Source organism: Procambarus clarkii, chromosome 12, assembly GCF_040958095.1.
Source record: "Procambarus clarkii isolate CNS0578487 chromosome 12, FALCON_Pclarkii_2.0, whole genome shotgun sequence".
Lineage (NCBI taxonomy): Eukaryota > Metazoa > Arthropoda > Malacostraca > Decapoda > Cambaridae > Procambarus > Procambarus clarkii.
This window is the reverse complement of record NC_091161.1, coordinates 12,392,121-12,411,564: the sequence shown is the minus strand read 5'-3', so window position 1 is coordinate 12,411,564 and position 19,444 is coordinate 12,392,121. Positions and strand designations below refer to the sequence as shown.

General features: G+C 46.9%; 1 protein-coding gene across 19 annotated transcripts in view; it reads right to left on the bottom strand.

Moving 5' to 3' along the window:
* Positions 1 to 19,444, bottom strand: part of SLO2 (slowpoke 2) — a 591,490-nt gene that overhangs the window by 116,111 nt on the left and 455,935 nt on the right. For 13 of the 19 annotated variants that reach the window (XM_069323242.1, XM_069323238.1, XM_069323244.1 and 10 more), the window contains 4 exons: positions 15,828 to 16,108; positions 15,461 to 15,496; positions 4,592 to 4,738; positions 509 to 658 (listed from right to left, as the gene is read on the bottom strand). In XM_069323242.1, the coding sequence (XP_069179343.1) occupies positions 509 to 658; positions 4,592 to 4,738; positions 15,461 to 15,496; positions 15,828 to 16,108 (614 nt within the window). Of the gene's footprint in view, positions 1 to 508; positions 659 to 4,591; positions 4,754 to 15,460; positions 15,497 to 15,827; positions 16,109 to 19,444 lie in introns of all 19 variants that reach the window. The other 6 variants (XM_069323240.1, XM_069323249.1, XM_069323241.1 and 3 more) reach the window with 3 other exon arrangements.

Genomic DNA, 19,444 nt, shown 5'->3' with positions numbered 1-19,444 from the left:
CCCGCAGGCCCACATACCCACCACAGCCCGGTTGGTCCGGTACTCCTTGGAGGAATAAATCTAGTTTCCTCTTGAAGATGTCTACGGTTGTTCCGGCAATATTTCTTATACTCGTTGGGAGAACGTTGAACAACCGCGGACCTCTGATGTTTATACAGTGTTCTCTGATTTGGTCACCAACTACGTACATGTAAACGCGTTCCAAAAGCAAGAGAGGGGAATAATGAGAGTGAAACAAGAGAGGAATGGATAAAACAGTGAAGAAGGGGTGACATTAGGGATGAATGAGGGAGGAAGGACTCACCCCAGTGAAGAAGAGGTGACATTAGGGATGAATGAGGGAGGAAGGACTCACCCCAGTGAAGAAGGGGTGACATTAGGGATGAATGAGGGAGGAAGGACTCACCCCAGTGAAGAAGGGGTGACATTAGGGATGAATGAGGGAGGAAGGACTCACCCCAGTGAAGAAGGGGTGACATTAGGGATGAATGAGGGAGGAAGGACTCACCTGGACGCTTGTCAGAGACGCTGATGAGGGTGTCTGAGCGCGGCACATCGAGGAAGTTGCCGCCGCTGAGCGAGGGACTGTTGGACTTGGTGGTGTCTTCCCTCTCCAGCTTGTGGCGCGGATGGGTCACCTTCCGCACCTCCACCGACCCTGACACCAGACAAACAAAATACAGAGCCGGGGGAGTCCCCTTACTTCTGCCTCATCGCTCCCTTCTGCTGACTGGTATATATATATATACACCATTCCTCTCCTTCATGCATCACTACCTCACCATCCATGCATAATATCACCACTTTTACAGCCCCTCATTTACACACCACTGCCTCACCACTCACACATCAGTACCTCACAACTCATGTATAACCATGTTGACCAGACCACACACTAGGAGGTGAAGGGACGACGACGTTTCGGTCCGTCCTGGACCATTCTCAAGTCGATGTCCATTCTCAAGACAATTGACTTGAGAATGGTCCAGGACGGACCGAAACGTCGTCGGCCCTTTACCTTCTAGTGTGTAGAAGACAATAAGGGAGCCACAATAGTCAAATGAGTACATTCTAGTCATGAGCGAAGCTAAGTGGCAATTTGAAGACACCCTTGCAAATGCTACGCAAATACAACCTAAGAGTTTGCATAGCCATACAAGATGCTGTGTGAGAAGCTTGAGACATGAGGAATATTCACACAAAATTACGAGGTTGAAGAGGAACTCAATAAGATAGATCAAAAGGTCTTTACAAGAACAATGTGATGACCAAGGTTGTAAGACGAAAAGTGGCTTGAAGAAACACTAGATAACATACAAGTTAATGTAGTTGAGAGAAAACACACTGAGGAAGTAGATATGGGAGCCGAGCGGACGGAACGCTGGACTTGTGATCCTGTGGTCCCGGGTTCGATCCCGGACGCCGGGGAGAAACAATGGGCAGAGTTTCTTTCACCCTATGCCCCTGTTACGTAGCAGTAAAATAGGTACCTGGTTGTGAGTCAGCTGTCACGGGCTGCTTCCTGGGGGGTGGAGGCCTGGTCGAGGACCGGACCGCGGGGACACTAAAGCTCCGAAATCATCTCAAGATAACCTCAAGAAGATAACCTGCACGGCTCAATCTTAAGCACCATTGATACTTTTCATGTATAAAAATAACCTATCTCAGCCAATGAGTTTGTACATGTCAATGTTTACAAATGATGCAAAGCTCATGAATACAAAATCCAAGGACAATTTTGGGAGCGGGCAGACTCATGGCTGTTGGAGTTCAATCCAAGAAAGTGTAAGGTGATAAGAACTGGAGAAAGACCAGGAGATATCTACACCAGAGAGAGAAGTCAACTAAAGGAATCACCACAGCTGCACCAGCCACCGCAGCTGCACCAGTCACCGCAGCTGCACCAGTCACCGCAGCTGCACCAGTCACCGCAGCTGCACCAGCCACCGCAGCTGCACCAGCCACCGCAGCTGCACCAGCCACCGCAGCTGCACCAGTCACCGCAGCTGCACCAGTCACCGCAGCTGCACCAGCCACCGCAGCTGCACCAGCCACCGCAGCTGCACCAGCCACCGCAGCTGCACCAGCCACCGCAGCTGCACCAGCCACCGCAGCTGCACCAGCCACCGCAGCTGCACCAGTCACCGCAGCTGCACCAGCCACCGCAGCTGCACCAGCCACCGCAGCTGCACCAGTCACCGCAGCTGCACCAGCCACCGCAGCTGCACCAGCCACCGCAGCTGCACCAGCCACCGCAGCTGCACCACTCACCACAGCTGCACCACTCACCACAGCTGCCAACTCCACACACATGAATTGGCTACTATTCATTAACTAGAAAATGCAAATTATTATATATATTTAATACCATATTTAAAAAAAAATCTAATTATTTACAAAAGCAGGAAATTGCAGAAATATAAATAATTAAATCTACAATATAACTAAAAGGTGCATAGTGCGAATGATCCAGAATTAACAATTTATAAACAGGATTATACGGATTAACGAGGCAATTAAGAGGCTTTGAATATGGGCGAGCAGTAGAAAGCTGGCGGTCTGTGTACCATTCTCAGAGGCATAGCTGGCGGTCTGTGTACCGTACTCAGAGGCATAGCTGGCGGTCTGTGTACCGTACTCAGAGGCATAGCTGGCGGTCTGTGTACCATTCTCAGAGGCATAGCTGGCGGTCTGTGTACCATACTCAGAGGCATAGCTGGCGGTCTGTGTACCATACTCAGAGGCATAGCTGGCGGTCTGTGTACCATACTCAGAGGCATAGCTGGCGGTCTGTGTACCGTACTCAGAGGCATAGCTGGCGGTCTGTGTACCGTACTCAGAGGCATAGCTGGCGGTCTGTGTACCATACTCAGAGGCATAGCTGGCGGTCTGTGTACCGTACTCAGAGGCATAGCTGGCGGTCTGTGTACCGTACTCAGAGGGATAGCTGGCGGTCTGTGTACCGTACTCAGAGGCATAGCTGGCGGTCTGTGTACCATTCTCAGAGGCATAGCTGGCGGTCTGTGTACCATACTCAGAGGCATAGCTGGCGGTCTGTGTACCATACTCAGAGGCATAGCTGGCGGTCTATGTACCATACTCAGAGGCATAGCTGGCGGTCTGTGTACCATACTCAGAGGCATAGCTGGCGGTCTGTGTACCATTCTCAGAGGCATAGCTGGCGGTCTGTGTACCGTACTCAGAGGGATAGCTGGCGGTCTGTGTACCATACTCAGAGGGATAGCTGGCGGTCTGTGTACCATACTCAGAGGCATAGCTGGCGGTCTGTGTACCGTACTCAGAGGGATAGCAGTCTCTCTCATGGACTGTGCAACAACAACAACTACCTCTGTAATTGTGGTTGTTAGCGATGTTGTGTGTACCTATACATGCGTCGTTAATGATGTTGAAGTGCCTAGTATACTACACTACAACACCATCATCATGCCAGCATCATCATCATATTGTCAGGTGTATCATACATGTATCATACCCCCTACAAGCTGAATGGTTAGTCTCACCTGGTTTTGGGTCGGGTTTAAGCTCGGCCTGTCACCTGCTGGAGGGTTATTAAGGCCGCCACAAGTTAACTGGCTAACCAGCTAACTGTACTTTAGGTCTAAACACTGTTCAAGACAGAAATAAACTCTAAGGTTTATATACAGAGAGATGCAGCATGCAAATCCTGCTTCTCTCCCGAGTTAGTCTTTATTGACAACAAATCCCTCAGATTTGTATTTAGAACATTCGGGGTTGCAGGTTTTTATACAAGAACCTCTATGAATAATTATCAAAAGGTGCCAAGGACACTATGCAGCACCTTAGGACAGTTTCCCGTGCTGAGATATGCTACTCTTTAGCTAACTTATGTTCCATTAGTTCGCTCGAATGCTGTTTTAGAATAGATTGATGTGGCGGCATTCATAGTTCAGCCCAATGTTTACATCACAGGTCGCTAGTTCTACACCTGTGAAAATGTTCCAGCCATATCCGATAACTAATCAAGTATTGTACTGAAAAAATACGTATCAATGAATAGTAACGTATTTCATGTTTTGTATAATAGTGTAGGTTTTTAGTAAGATTATAATACATTTGATGTTAAGAGAGCTATTGTTGACCAGAATATACACTAGAAGGTGAAGGGACGACGACGTTTCGGTCCGTCCTGGACCATTCTCAAGTCGATTGTGTCAAGTCGACAATCGACTTGAGAATGGTCCAGGACGGACCGAAACGTCGTCGTCCCTTCACCTTCTAGTGTGTGGTCTGGTCAACATACTTCAGCCACGTTATTGTGACTCATCGCCTGCAAGAGAGCTATTCTCAAGGTGTGGTCAAGATCGAGCACTTCACATATCCCCGCGGCGGCTGCTCCTCCACACATCCTCCTCCAACATACACCAATAACTCGAGTGAAGTTTTCCCCGCCAGGGTCCTCTAGTAAGGAGGTGCAAGAGCTGCTCTACATGGCACTCGCCCTCTACTACATATAAGAGTGCCAGAACTACCCGTCAACTAAGTGTAAGAGATCTATCTGGCTGAGGACTAACTCTAAGTTTTAAGAGCTGTCTGGACACTGGACACTTACCCTCCCCTTCTTGTTGGACGAGGTTCTTCCTGGTTGACGCCATAAGAGCCTCCTCCCCCGAGATGTGTCTTCCCTGCTCCTCCTCCCATTTCTCCCTTCTGCGGTCCACCTCCTCCTCCAACTTCTTCTGGAGTTCGTTGACAGAGACTGGAAGGGAGAGTCCTGAGTCACGGTTAGTGCCTGCTGGAGGTAGTGGTGGGGTACCGCGGTCACCGGTGGTACCTTTCCTCAGGTGCTGCGAGTACCCTGCATGGCTTTGTTTACATCCCCACAGCCCGGGGGGTGGGGCGACGCGCCCCCCTTCCCCTAACATGCTCCACCTCGACTTGCAATCCCACCTCATGGGCCTCAACATATCCTAATCTATCCTCACAAGTTAGCGTGACATTCTAATAGACACGTTAATCAGATGATAATCTGATTATTCTAATCGAACCACCGATCTCATAGCTTTGAAAAGTCTGCTATTAGCAAATAACCCATTTTGTTCTATGACCAAGAGAACACGCCTTTGGGAGTGAGGTAATTTACACAGGAGACAAAGGCTCTCCTCCGGTGCCTTAATGTGGGCTGGCTCACCACAGGTTTAAGTGTCTGTTTGCAAGTATTTGTAAACTGAGACAAAAGTCTTCTGTAGGAGGAGCAACGGGGCGCCTGGCCGAGTGTTGGGCAGCCCTGACAGGCTTAGTGTCTTCACCTGCAAACTGGTAAGGTTGGAGGCTGTTCCCGGAACGTACTCGGGGCCGGCTAATGCTCCCGGCACGAACTCGAGGCCGGCTAATGCTCCCGGCACGTACTCGAGGCCGGCTACTGCTCCTGGCACGTACTCGGGGCCGGCTACTGATCTCACATCTACCACCAAAAGCCATGCAGGGTTACGCTACCAAAAAATATTTAGCTATTTTGATTTATATAAAGCAGGGATAAAAATTTTATTGCATCATGTTTACTTGATGAGGATTGTCTGTATAGAGAGTGTTAATACCTTAATCTAGGGCTAAGTCTACTAGTGACACGAGGTGCTGCATGCATCCCTACAGCTTCCTAAGGTTCTACAGGCCTTGTGCACTGTGCTGCTACCACAACAGGCACATTATTTTCACTGTAGAGCGTTGTTAACACGTCAAGCAGAGGTGGGGGGATACGGGGAGGCCCACAACACACACACACACACAGGTGCACTATGATATGGGTAGGAGCAGAGGATCTTCGTGAATCTGGCCAATGGAATCCAATGGACTGGGGCCAGATTCACGAAGCAGTGTTACGCAAGCACTTACGAACCTGGGGCCAGATTCACGAAGCAGTTACGCAAGCACTTACGAACGTGTACATCTTTCCTCAATCTTTGACGGCTTTGGTTACATTTATTAAACAGTTTACAAGCATGAAAACTTGCCAATCAACTGTTGTTATTGTTATAAACAGCCTCCTGGTGCTTCGGAGCTCATTAACTGTTTAATAATTGTAAACAAAGCCGCCAAAGATTGAGAAAAGATGTACAGGTTCGTCAGTGCTTGCGTAAACTGCTTCGTGAATCTGGCTCCAGTTGAGCAAGGAGAATGACAGCTGCGAACCAGAAACCAAGAAAGGCCTATATAGATATGGCATAACTCAAACTCACTGCAAGGAGGCCTGGTCGACGACCGGGCCGCTGGGATGTCGAGCCCGAAATCATCACACAGTAACCACTGGAGTAACTCATCAACCAGGCGTACATACACCTCAACTGGGCTACGAGAGAAGTTAGCAACGTAAAATGGATGAGATAACTCATCATATCATCGTGGGAAGTGACGCAACTTTTCACACTACATTTACTTCAGTTGTTGGGAAGTAGCAAGCCAGCGTCTTAGCTCAATGTCTCAAGATGGCTTCCCCAGCAGTGGTGTAAACAAACTGAGTACTGTGTCACATGGCTTGACAGCTTTACAGAGCCAAGTGGATATACAAGACCAGGAAATTGAACTTACACGACCATTACGGCTACTACCCATTAAGAATGGGTAGTAGCCGTAGCTACTGGGTATGGGTAGTAGCTACTGTCTCACCCATTAAGAATGGGTGAAACAGACTGCTGGTAGACATAGAACCAATAATCCCGATGGGTAGACCTGGGTATTTCACCTTGTAGATTGGTTGTGAAAACTTGGGTGAAAACAAATTTAATGAGTATTAAAACCTGGACTGAAAATTGGCGAAGGAACCGGTGATTTTTGTGATAGAAAATGGTCAAATGGTGAAGATTGTGCTGGAAAATTGTCTAGACACAGTTGAAGACTGTGTTGGCCACTAGTGTAGAGATTGACGAATTTAGACTTAGAAATTTAGACTTAGAAATTAGATGAGAGACTGTATAAGAAGGTGATTTACCAAAGTGGTTAATGAAGGTTTAATATGTAGAGGCAAGGTGAGGATGGTTTTAAACCCTGAATGTGGACTAAAGGAGTAACCTCCAGGAACTGAACTTTAGATGTAGACTTCATGATGGGGCGTGCCACATGGCACTGATGTGGGGTGGTGTCATGTGGGGTGGTGTCATGGGGGGTGGTGTCATGTGGGGGTGGTGTCATGTGGGGGGGGGTGTCATGTGGGGTGGTGTCATGTGGGGTGGTGTCATGTGGGGTGGTGTCATGTGGGGGGGTGTCATGTGGGGTGGTGTCATGTGGGGTGGTGTCATGTGGGGGGGGGGTGTCATGTGGGGTGGTGTCATGTGGGGTGGTGTCATGGGGGGTGGTGTCATGTGGGGGTGGTGTCATGTGGGGGGGGGTGTCATGTGGGGTGGTGTCATGTGGGGTGGTGTCATGTGGGGGGGTGTCATGTGGGGTGGTGTCATGTGGGGGTGGTGTCATGTGGGGTGGTGTCATGTGGGGTGGTGTCATGTGGGGTGGTGTCATGTGGGGTGGTGTCATGTGGGGTGGTGTCATGTGGGGGGGTGTCATGTGGGGTGGTGTCATGTGGGGTGGTGTCATGTGGGGTGGTGTCATGTGGGGTGGTGTCATGTGGGGGGGTGTCATGTGGGGTGGTGTCATGTGGGGTGGTGTCATGTGGGGTGGTGTCATGTGGGGTGGTGTCATGTGGGGTGGTGTCATGTGGGGGGGTGTCATGTGGGGTGGTGTCATGTGGGGTGGTGTCATGTGGGGTGGTGTCATGTGGGGTGGTGTCATGTGGGGGGGGCAGAGAAGGTAGAAAAGAAGAATTTACATCATTCTGTAGGATGATTAAGGGTTTCTAACATGACAAGATAGATCCCTGTGACATGACACTCACTGTCAAGGTGAAGTAAGTAATTATCCAAAGAAGGCACCAAACCGGGAAGGCTGTGTAGCACCATCAAATGTGCGGGATAACCAGAGGGCGCTAAATATCACCAAGGATGCCAATACCAGAACAAAAAACGCATAAGGCGAACGATATCAAAAGTATCCGAGTCACCAAGAATTCTATCGAGGGACAAGTGACCGCGAGGGACGATTGATTGATTGATAAAGATTAAGCCACCCAAAAGGTGGCACGGGCATGAAGAGCCCGTAAGTGGTGGCCCTTTTGAGCCATTACCAGTATCAAGAGCCGATACTGGAGATCTGTGGAGGTGCGACTGCACCCTGCGTGACGGGAGATGTCTCCGCGCGAGGGGCGGTCGGAAAGCAAGACACACGCTCGTCCTGGAAGTCAGGACATTCAAGAAGGACATGCACGACCGTAAGAGGGACAATGCAACTAGGACAATAAGGAGCAGGGCGGCGCTCCATCAAGTGACCGTGGGTTAAGCGAGTATGGCCAATACGCAACCTCGCCAGAGCCGTTTCCCACCGCCGGTTACGATGGTGACAAGGGGAAGTGTCATGTAGTCACTGACAAGTGGGTAATGTCATGTGGACAGTGCTGTAGCGGGTGTCAAGTAACCTCAGTACACACTTCGAGGCACCTTTCACGCTACATATTGCCAAGGCCGTGTGTCAGTCACTCTTGTACACAATATACATTTATGACCCGATACACGAGTGTATCGGGTCCAAAACGAGTCCAATGGACTTTGGCCTTGTTTATGAGGACGGGCTGAGAATTGGCGAGACTATGCAGGCGAGGAGTCACAATAACGTGGCTGAAGTATGTTCACCAGACCACACACTAGAAGGTGAAGGGACGACGACGTTTCGGTCCTTCCTGGACCATTCTCAAGTCGACTGTCTCAAGAGACTATGCAGGCGATGAGTCACAATAACGTGGCTGAAATATGTTGACCAAACCACACACTAGAAGGTGAAGGGACGACGACGTTTCGGTCCGTCCTGGACCATTCTCAAGTCGATTGTCTCAAGAGACTATACCACGAGTCTTGCTCATAAATTCCTAGCATGAAGACCATCTTCAGAAATATATATCGACTTTGGAGAAAGTTCAATACCGGGCAACAAAATTAATTCCTGAATTATGTAGAGACCTGGTCGACGACCGGGCCGCGGGGACGCTAAGCCCCGGAAGCACCTCAAGGTAACTTCAAGGATACTCATGCCAGGAATGGTTGAGGCGTCACAGAACTGACAATACTGCACACCGGCCATGGTACGACTTGTTCACCAGACCACACATTAGAAATTGAAGAGATGACGACGTTTCGGTCCGTCCTGGACCATTCTCAAGTCTATTGTGATGAGATGAGGTGGTGGTGGTTTCAGATTTAGCTACTCAGAACGAAGTGTTCATGTAGCACGGACTATGGTGAGCCCGTAATGAGACGAGGGAGGAAAGGGCATTAACTAAGGCAAGAGAGAGGAGGAGACGGAAATCTTCAAGACAGGGCTTCCTATCTTGAGGTTATCTTGAGATGATTTCGAGGCTTAGCGTCCCCGCGGCCCGGTCCTCGACCAGGCCTCCACCCCCAGGAAGCAGCCCGTAGCAGCTGTCTAACTCCCAGGTACCTATTTACCGCTAGGTGAACAGGTTCATCAAGGTGAAAGAAACTCTGCCCATTTGTTCCCGCCTCCGCCGGGGATCGAACCCGGAACCTTAGGACTACGAATCCCGGGCGCTGTCCACTCAGCTGTAAAGCCCCTTTACTAAAGTGGTAACCCACCAAACACACAGCGAAACTACGACGTTGGTACAACGTTGGAACAAGTGTTAACACCTCCTAACTAGTTATAACAACCAATATAGCAAGTTGTAACAACGTTCTAATACGTCATAAACACGTTAAGCCAAGATGTAACAACTTTATTACAAGTTGTAACAAGCGGAAAATAGGGTCAGTTACGGTTTGTGTTTCCAGGGAATGGAAATTCAATTAAGGATTGGTACCAAGTCAATCCTCTTGGATCGGGTTATGAACCTAGGCCAAGACACTTGGGAAGTATGGAGAGTGTGTTGGTCCGGGGGGCGGGGGGGGGGGGGTATGTTTTTTTCTTGCAGCTGTCTCCTTTCCTGGTTAATGACGACTCGATAGGCGCCTGATGGAGTGGGGTCCTGTGGTTGTTGATGCTCACTTGTTTTTTTTGAGATATATAGAAGAGTTGTTAGATTCTTGTAGAGCCACTAGTACGCGTAGTGTTACGGGCAGGTCCCTGGAATACGATCCCCGCCGCGAAGAATCGTTACAACCAAGTACACATTTTACTGTTGAGTTAAACAGAGGCTACAGTTAAGGATTTGTGCCCAGTAAATCCTCCCCGGCCAGGATACGAACCCATGACAAAGCGCTCGCGGAACGCCAGGCGAGTGTCTTACCACTGCACCACGGAGACAGTTGGTTCAGCGAGGGATGCATCATTTCCCATGCTAGTTACATGTCTTTGCCGCTATCTATGTACCACCGTTTCTGCCTCAGTAGATGCTGTGTGGGGGTTGATCTCCTCGGTTCCCCTCTTCCAAGATTTCAGCTTCTCAGGTTATCGGCAGTGTCATTAAGTCCGGGCAGCCTGCGGTTTACCCTCGTGTCCATCATATTCCTGAGTATGCTGCTCTGGAAGCGGTGTTCTGTAACATATATATATATCACAGGTTGATATCCAGGTACAAGGGTAGTCTTGGCAGCCCAGTGTTTAGTTAACGTCCCCTGGACTCATGTCTAAGTTGCCTTGGGCAACTTAGACATGAGCAACTTGGGCATGAGACATGTGACATGAGCAACTTGGGCAACTCTTGTCCAGTTGTCATAAAGCTCTTTGTCATGTTAGAAACTCTTAAGTCTATAAAATGATCTTCTAAAAATCTTCTTTCCTTCCTCCACTCTCCACATACTGTGTCTTGTTGACTCGGCTTTCAAACAACTTGTCCAACTTTAACTTCAGTTATCGACCCTGTCGTAGCTCAGTCGATTAAGGCAGTGTCTGGGATGCTCCCGGACGCAGGTTCGAATCCTCGTCACAGCCCTTGTGGATTTGTTAATTTAACTTCAGTCCTGGCTTTGTTGTTGCTAACTCGTGCCTTTCTCAGTACACAGTTAAATGCTCTCACCTTCTTACCAAATGTGATCTGACTTAGCTTTATCCCTCTGTAAATTCCGTTTTCTTTCTTTGTACGTTCTTTTCTTTCTCTTCTGTTATATCTTTTGTCTAATTTCAACTCTCTGCCATTAGGTCTTCTGAAGTGTTGTGTATTCCTATTAACTACGAGGCCAGGCTACGAGGCAGGGTGGTGGATAGCGCGCAGGGCTCGTAATTCTGTGGCGTGGGTTCGATTCCCGCACGAGGCAGAAACAAATGGGCAAAGTTTCTTTCACCCTGAATGCCCCTGTTACCTAGCAGTAAAATAGGTACCTGGGTGTTAGTCAGCTGTCACGGGCTGCTTCCTGGGGGTGGAGGCCTGGTCGAGGACCGGGCCGCGGGGACACTAAAAAACCCCGAAACCATCTCAAGATAACCTCAAGATAACCCCTATGGTATACTTCTCGCCTCATACTCTTACCTTATATGTTCACTTTCTTTACACAACTTGATAATGGTCCACGACCAATGACTTCCTGTGTGTCCAGATGCGTGGGTCGAGTGTCTAAAGTTCGGCCACGTTACAGTAACTCATTGTATGCATTTCTCGTGCGCGCGCATGCATACACTCTAGCAGCGAAGTGCAATGGTGTCCCCAAGGGGCGTATGTCTGGTGCCAAGAAGGGCAGCCGACTCACAATTGAGTGTAGGAAGATGGTCACGCAATATCAGGTCATGGTGCACAGGTCATGCTGGTGGCAGGCGACGGAGGAGCAGGCAGTGGTGCTTCTCCTGATCCACAAACCAGACTTGTCGCAGTTAGGGGCCCCACTTATGGCGGACCAACTTATTTCTAAACTTATTGCACAGTGCGGGAGACAATGTTAGAAGACCTTTCAACAGCAAGCGTCCCCAGACTGGCAGCCTCCGCCAGGAAGCCTGCAAGCATCACCCAGGGAGATCTGAAGCATCACCCAAAAGACCCCAAACGTCAAAGACGACCCTAGACAACATCCTGTAAAGCCCAAAGCACTATCCAGAAATGTCTGAAACACCACTTGGGACAGCCTAGCTAATACCCACACCACAACTTCCAGAACCACCCAAAAGTATCCTCAGTCATCACCTAGGAAGGTCAAGAGTGCCAACTAAGGTCCCAAGCATCACCTAGGAAGGTCAAGAGTGCCAACTAAGGTCCCAAGCATCACCTAGGAAGGTCAAGAGTGCCAAGGAATAAAGTGCCACTCAGGATAATCTCAATCACATCCTCGGACAGCTTCATGAACCACCCCAGGAATATTTCAAGCATTGCCTCAGAAATTATTCAATCACCACCAGTTAAAATCTCAAGCAGCACTTTAACCCATTCGGAGGGTCCTTACAACCACTCTAGGTACCCTCTTAGAACCACTCATAGATGTTCCCTATTACTACCCTGGAAGGTCACCCAGGAACATCTAACGAGGTTCCATACTAACACTCTGGAAAATCCCATAGGACTTCTTGGGAGTAAACACACCACGTTGACCAGACCACACACTAGAATGTGAAGGGACGACGACGTTTCGCAATCGACTTGAGAATGGTCCAGGACGGAGCGAAACGTCGTCGTCGTCCCTTCACCTTCTAGTGTGCGGTCTGGTCAACATACTTTAGCCACGTTATTGTGACTCCTCGCCTGCACAAACCACGTATCTGCAAAGTTCCCTATAACGGACCCTTCACCAAGGGAGATGAACTACCTTCCAGTGAGGTTCCTTACCACGATGCTGATAGGACACTCAGCGCCACTCTGCCAAGTGCCCCAATTCCATCATCAAGACGCATAGTCCACGCAAAGTCTAAATTATAATTGCCCCAATTAAAGGATGCTAATATATTTTTACAAGAGTGAGAGGGAGGGTAGGGAATAAGGGAAGGAGGGAACTTCTGTAACACACACTGACTATATCTCGCACACTACCAAAAAAATTTTCACAAATATGAAAAATGGTCCTACTGGCCCACTAGGAATCTTCTCATTGAGGACATAAGGGTACCATGAAAGAACCAGCCTTCAGACAAGGCGGTGACGTATATTTACACAATTACACTGACCATCTTATCTTGTCGACTTGATAGTGGTCCAAGACGGACAGAAACGTCGTCGTCTCCTTATCTTCTAGTATGTGGTTTGGTCAACATATTTATATCGCATTATCACCACCACCCACATTAAACTATCATTCAATAATTTTGTTAAAAAAGAATCATTCAAATTATTGCCTTGCGACTAATAACAAGGAATAAGAGATTATGAATTATGAAGAGATATAAGATAATTACAAGATAATTACAAGATAATCAAGATAATTACAAGAAAATGTAATTACACAATGATTATGAACAATCAAGAATATTTTACGTAAATTACAGAATAATATTTACTTTTAATTCACTGAGATTTTGACAATACGTCACCTTATTTCTCTTTCATAAAAATGAAAGTAATAATATTTTGAAGACCTAAATATGAGTGTCTTAACACAACGCCTCTGACTAATTTATGTTTTCAAATCAAAGTTCAATTACACAATTACACAAACTCTGAACTTCTCAAAGTTCAAGTTCTAGCAAGAGTTGTGTAATTCGACATTGTAACCACTCCATTATAATGGATAATGGGAAGAATAACATGGCCGCCCCCCCCCCTTCACTGTCCAAGATTATCACGTGTCAAATTAATTTTGTCAGCGAGAGGAAGCCTGTGTTATACAGCATATAGACCCGGTATATACTTTAGGCTTGTATCAAGGTCTTCCAAGGTCAAACTACTGACCTTTTCCCCCTCTGGAAGCAACCTCAAAACAGTTGCCTAACTCCAGGGTGCCTATTTTTGCTGCTAGATGCACACACACACACACACACACACACACACACACACACACACACACACACACACACACACACACACAGTAGACGGTTGGAACAAGTTAAGTGAGAAGGTGGTGGAGGCCAAGACCGTCAGTAGTTTCAAAGCGTTATATGACAAAGAGTGCTGGGAAGACGGGACACCACGAGCGTAGCTCTCATCCTGTAACTACACTTAGGTAATTACACACACACACACACACACACACACACACACACACACACACACACACACACACACACACACACACACACACACACACACACACACACACACACTAGGTGTAAGAAAACGTGCCCAACTGTTTCTGTCGAACCCGGCAATTGAACCCGGTATCCCCAACTGCGACACCACTATTTTACCACGAGTTAATACTCCAATGGAGAGATGCATGTTCTTTTCTTTTTCCCTTTGTACACTGCTTCCACATATACAAAAGGTAAGGCACAGACGAATATGTTTACCACGACTAATGTGGAGCTGAAGACCTGGGGCCAGATTCACGAAAGCACTTACGCAAGCACTTACGAACCTGGGGCCAGATTCACGAAAGCACTTACGCAAGTACTTACGAACGTGTACATCTTTCCTCAATCTTTGACGGCTTTGGTTACATTTATTAAATAGTTTACAAGCATGAAAACTTGCCAATCAACTGTTGTTATTGTTATAAACAGCCTCCTGGTGCTTCGGAGCTCATTAACTGTTTAATATTTGTAAACAAAGCCGCCAAAGATTGAGAAAAGATGTACAGGTTCGTAAGTGTTTGCGTAACTGCTTCGTGAATCTGGGCCCCAGGTTCGTAAGTGTTTACGTAAACTGAATCTGGCTCCAGGCAGCCGGCTAAGAGTATGGCAGCATGTTGACAAACTCAGTTTACTTCACAGGGTAAACTTAAAACAACATATATTATCGTTAACTGACTCAAAGTTATAGTTTCTTTAGCTTGAGCTTTAACTTTGATTTATATCTAAAGCACAACATTAACGGGTGGAGAAGCAGCTAAGAAAAGGCGCCGGGTGTGACAAAGTGATCAGTGGCAGCAAAAATCTCTGCACTAAGCGGCTGTTAGTGCCTAAATTCAACCCGTTCTCGCACTTTCGTATAGTCAATATTGACTTAATAAATATGTGCATATGTGACATACTAAACATACTAGTTTACCTTGAAAAGCTTCGTAGAAAACACCGACCTTACCTAACCTTCTTAGTATGTTAAGATAAGCATCTTATTGCTTCGTAATTACAATTATTACTTAACCTATTATAGGTATAGGTTAAGTAATAATTGTAATTACGAAGCAATAAGATGCTTATCTTAACATACTAAGAAGGTTAGGTAAGGTCGGTGTTTTCTATGAAGCTTTTCAAGGTAAACTAGTATGTTTAGTATGTCACATATGCACATATTTAATAAGTCAATATTGACTGTAAGAAAGTGCGAGAACGGGTTGCTAAATTGCATCCAAACACAGCTGATATATATATACAAGTACAGGGTCGGTGCCTGAGGCACGGTGCCTCTCATCCATACCGTTACGTCGAAGCTTGACCAGGACACATCGTCGGCCTACAAGTGAAAAGTACCATTTGTAGTTTACTTAAGGATTAAAGGCTTTCTGAAGCTAACAAACACCTGGCATGTACAAAGCTTGTGACTAGAGTCACTGGGCGAGCATGAAAGTGCTTCACCTCACTTGCTCTTCTCTCATGAAGCAGGCTCAACACTTACTAAAAAAACAGACAAACACAAAATAAATGCCATTAAGGAAACTTTTAAGCGACAGAGAGGGGGAAAAAATTTATCTACAGTGGAGTTTAGTTTAGGGCAAAATATACACGTAAGAAATTAGGCGCCCAACTTGTCTCCAAGCAATAGAAGGAGAGATGTAATGTCTTACCTGATCTTGGCTTTGGCGTCGGCTCGTCCCTCTCACTCTTCCCCAAGTTACCCTTCTCAGGGTCTTTGGCCGAGGAGGAGGAGTCGCCGACGGTGTCCCTGGTGGTGGTGCTGGGGTTGGTCCCCACTACGAAGGCACTGTTCTCTTCTTTGGTAATGCTCATGTAGAAACACATGTCCGTTTTCTTCATGATGTGTCTGGGGCCAGGGTTGAGAAGTATGGTGTCTTCGTAGAATTCTGGCAGCTCCGCGGGCCGTACGCCGACCAGCGCCACACCGTACCTGGGGCATATACAGGTTATACACCGTACCTGGGGCATATACAGGTTATACGCCGTACCTGGGGCATATACAGGTTATACGCCGTACCTGGGGCATATACAGGTTATACGCCGTACCTGGGGCATATACAGGTTATACACCGTACCTGGGGCATATACAGGTTATACACCGTACCTGGGGCATATACAGGTTATACACCGTACCTGGGACATATACAGGTTATACGCCGTACCTGGGGCATATACAGGTTATACACCGTACCTGGGGCATATACAGGTTATACACCGTACCTGGGGCATATACAGGTTATACGCCGTACCTGGGGCATATACAGGTTATACACCGTACCTGGGGCATATACAGGTTATACACCGTACCTGGGGCATATACAGGTTATACACCGTACCTGGGGCATATACAGGTTATACACCGTACCTGGGGTATATACAGGTTATACACCGTACCTGGGGCATATACAGGTTAAACACCGTACCTGGGGCATATACAGGTTATACACCGTACCTGGGGCATATACAGGTTATACACCGTACCTGGGGCATATACAGGTTATCTCTCAAGTGTTCTCTCTCTATATACAAATCAATCAATCAAAACCTTGTACACATAACAGCGTTTTGTCCGCCATTCTGGTGCCATTAAGGTTATACAGACGCAACACAATTTACCTGAAGGCTCACTAGCACAGCCCCGCTCCTGTGCCAGGTAAGTCCACTACGGGCTCGCCATAGCCCGTGCTACTTGGAACTTTTTGCTCCAAGTAGCTGCATCTAAAACATCCCACTAATGGCCTCGATGAGGACACAAAACTCATGGATTGTTAAAAGTCATCCTCATTTGTCCTAATATTATCCACAGGGATTGTGAATTTACAGCGACAATCGACTTGAGAATGGTCCAGGACGGACCGAAACGTCGTCGTCGTCCCTTCACCTTCTAGTGTGTGGTCTGGTCAATTTACAGCCATATTACAATCTTTATGCCTTCACTGTAGATTTTTCAAAATGAATGATTGCGTAAATAATAACATCTAGAGATCACAATCGACTTGAGAATGGTCCAGGACGGACCGAAACGTCGTCGTCCCTTCACCTTCTAGTGTGTGGTCTGGTCAACATACTTCAGCCACGTTATTGTGACTCCTCGTCTGCAAGATCTAGAGAAGTGTTCAACATGTCATCTGCTGACTTGTATTATCAATTATTGTAAATACTTCACTGTTTGTATCATAATCTGGAAGTATGAAACAGCTGAAATTGCATTGCATCTGACATGCTTTTGAAATGGCTGATCTGTGAAGTATAATGTTAGTGGTCATTATACACTGTACCTGCATTTTGAACACTGACACCAAGATCTGTTTCATGAATGTATACCACTTCAAATACCTGCAGCTCTGAGCAAATCCACAAGGGCCGTGACGAGGATTCGAACCTGCGTCCGGGAGCATCCCAAGCAGTGTCTGGGATGCTCCCGGACGCAGGTTCGAATCCTCGTCACGGCCCTGGTGGATTTGTTCATTTGATGCATCACGTTAGTGTCACCTGTGTGTGTGACCTGCAGCTCTATTGTAGTGTTATCTTGAGATGATTTCGGGGCTTTAGTGTCCCCGCGGCCCGGTCCTCGACCAGGCCTCCACCCCCAGGAAGCAGCCCGTGACAGCTGACTAACACCCAGGTACCTATTTTACTGCTAGGTAACAGGGGGCATAGGCTGAATCTCTGCCCATTGTTTCTCCCCGGCGCCTGGGATCGAACCCAGGACCACAGGATTACAAGTCCAGCGTGCTGTCCGCTCGGCCGACCGGCTCCCCTTACAATAAGTATTGAAAGCAACAGACATTCACAACAACGTTTCCTACCAATATTTCAAAACAAATATAGAATGATTATAGAAATTATACAAAGCTCAAATCGTCACTCTATGATTGTGATTGTGTAGTTTATCATGGGAAATAAGCACAATCATACGAGATTTGTGGAACCAATTACCGCGTAACGTGGTGGAGGTGGGGTCCCTCGATTGTTTCAAGCGCGGGTTGGACATGTATATGAGTGGGATTGGGTGGTTATAAATAGGAGCTGACTCGTATGGGCCAATAGGCCTTCTGCAGTTATATTTATTCGTATGTTCTTACACCATCGAACAATATCTTCCAAAATCAAGTCACTCATCCGGACACCATATCATTTGAGCAGCATCACACCTTCGGAATACAGTGCAAGAGGTCAAGCAGATATATCACATGATAACACACACAAACTACAATAGCCTGATGCATCAAATGAACAAATCCACAAGGGCCGTGACGAGGTTCGAACCCTCGTCGCGGCCCTTGTGGATTTGTTCATCACATGGTAAACTATGGTTTAGCACGGGGTAGGTTCGTCAGGTGGAGGATCTCCCTAGAGTTTACTGCCTCTACATCCAGTCACCCTACAGTTACTGATGGATGGAGGGAGGGAACTATCTGGAGATAGCATCAAGCCATTACGACTATATAGCACTGGGAAGGGGGTCAGGATAAGGATTTGGGATGGGACGAGGGGAAGGAATGGTGCCCAACCACTTGTGGACGGTCTCGGGGGATTGAACGCCGACCTGAAGTAAGCGTGATCTTCGCTCTACCGTCTAGCCCAAGTAGTTGGGCTCAAATGTGTTGAACATAACTATGCTAAAAAATGTGGTGTTCATATATTGTAACACGTATATTATATAACTAGATCAAACCTTTTTTGCTTATTACACTATATACACTATGCACTATATATATTACACTATCAATATTTGTATGCACAATCAACTAATAAGCAGTTCTGGTGGAGTAAGGAAGGGATCTCTCTGGAAAACCTCCTTTCAAATCTCCCGCCAGCTCAGTGGTGTATAATCACAGTGAAGGAATGTCATTCTCTAAAAATATGTAAACAAATACTTATTATTCTTAAGAGATTATTCCAATTACATTCTGTGACTGGAAAACATGTTGAAAGTATGTTAAATGTGAAAATATGAAAGTGTTAAATGTGGAAAACCAGTTTAAACAAAATAAGAAATGAAAAGAAATAGATGGGGAGCCAGAAAAAAAACATTGGAACAGAATATCGAGAGAGTAAACAGAACTAGAAAATTATTGGAACATAGAAAAGCGAATGAGTATAAACAGACATGCCTGAGGCCAGAATCACGAAAGCCCTTACTCAAACACTTACGAACCTGTCCATCTTTTCTCAATCTTTGGCGGCTTTGTTAACAATTATTAAACAGTTAATGAGCTCCGAAGCACCAGGAGGCTGTTTATAACAATAACAACAGTTGATT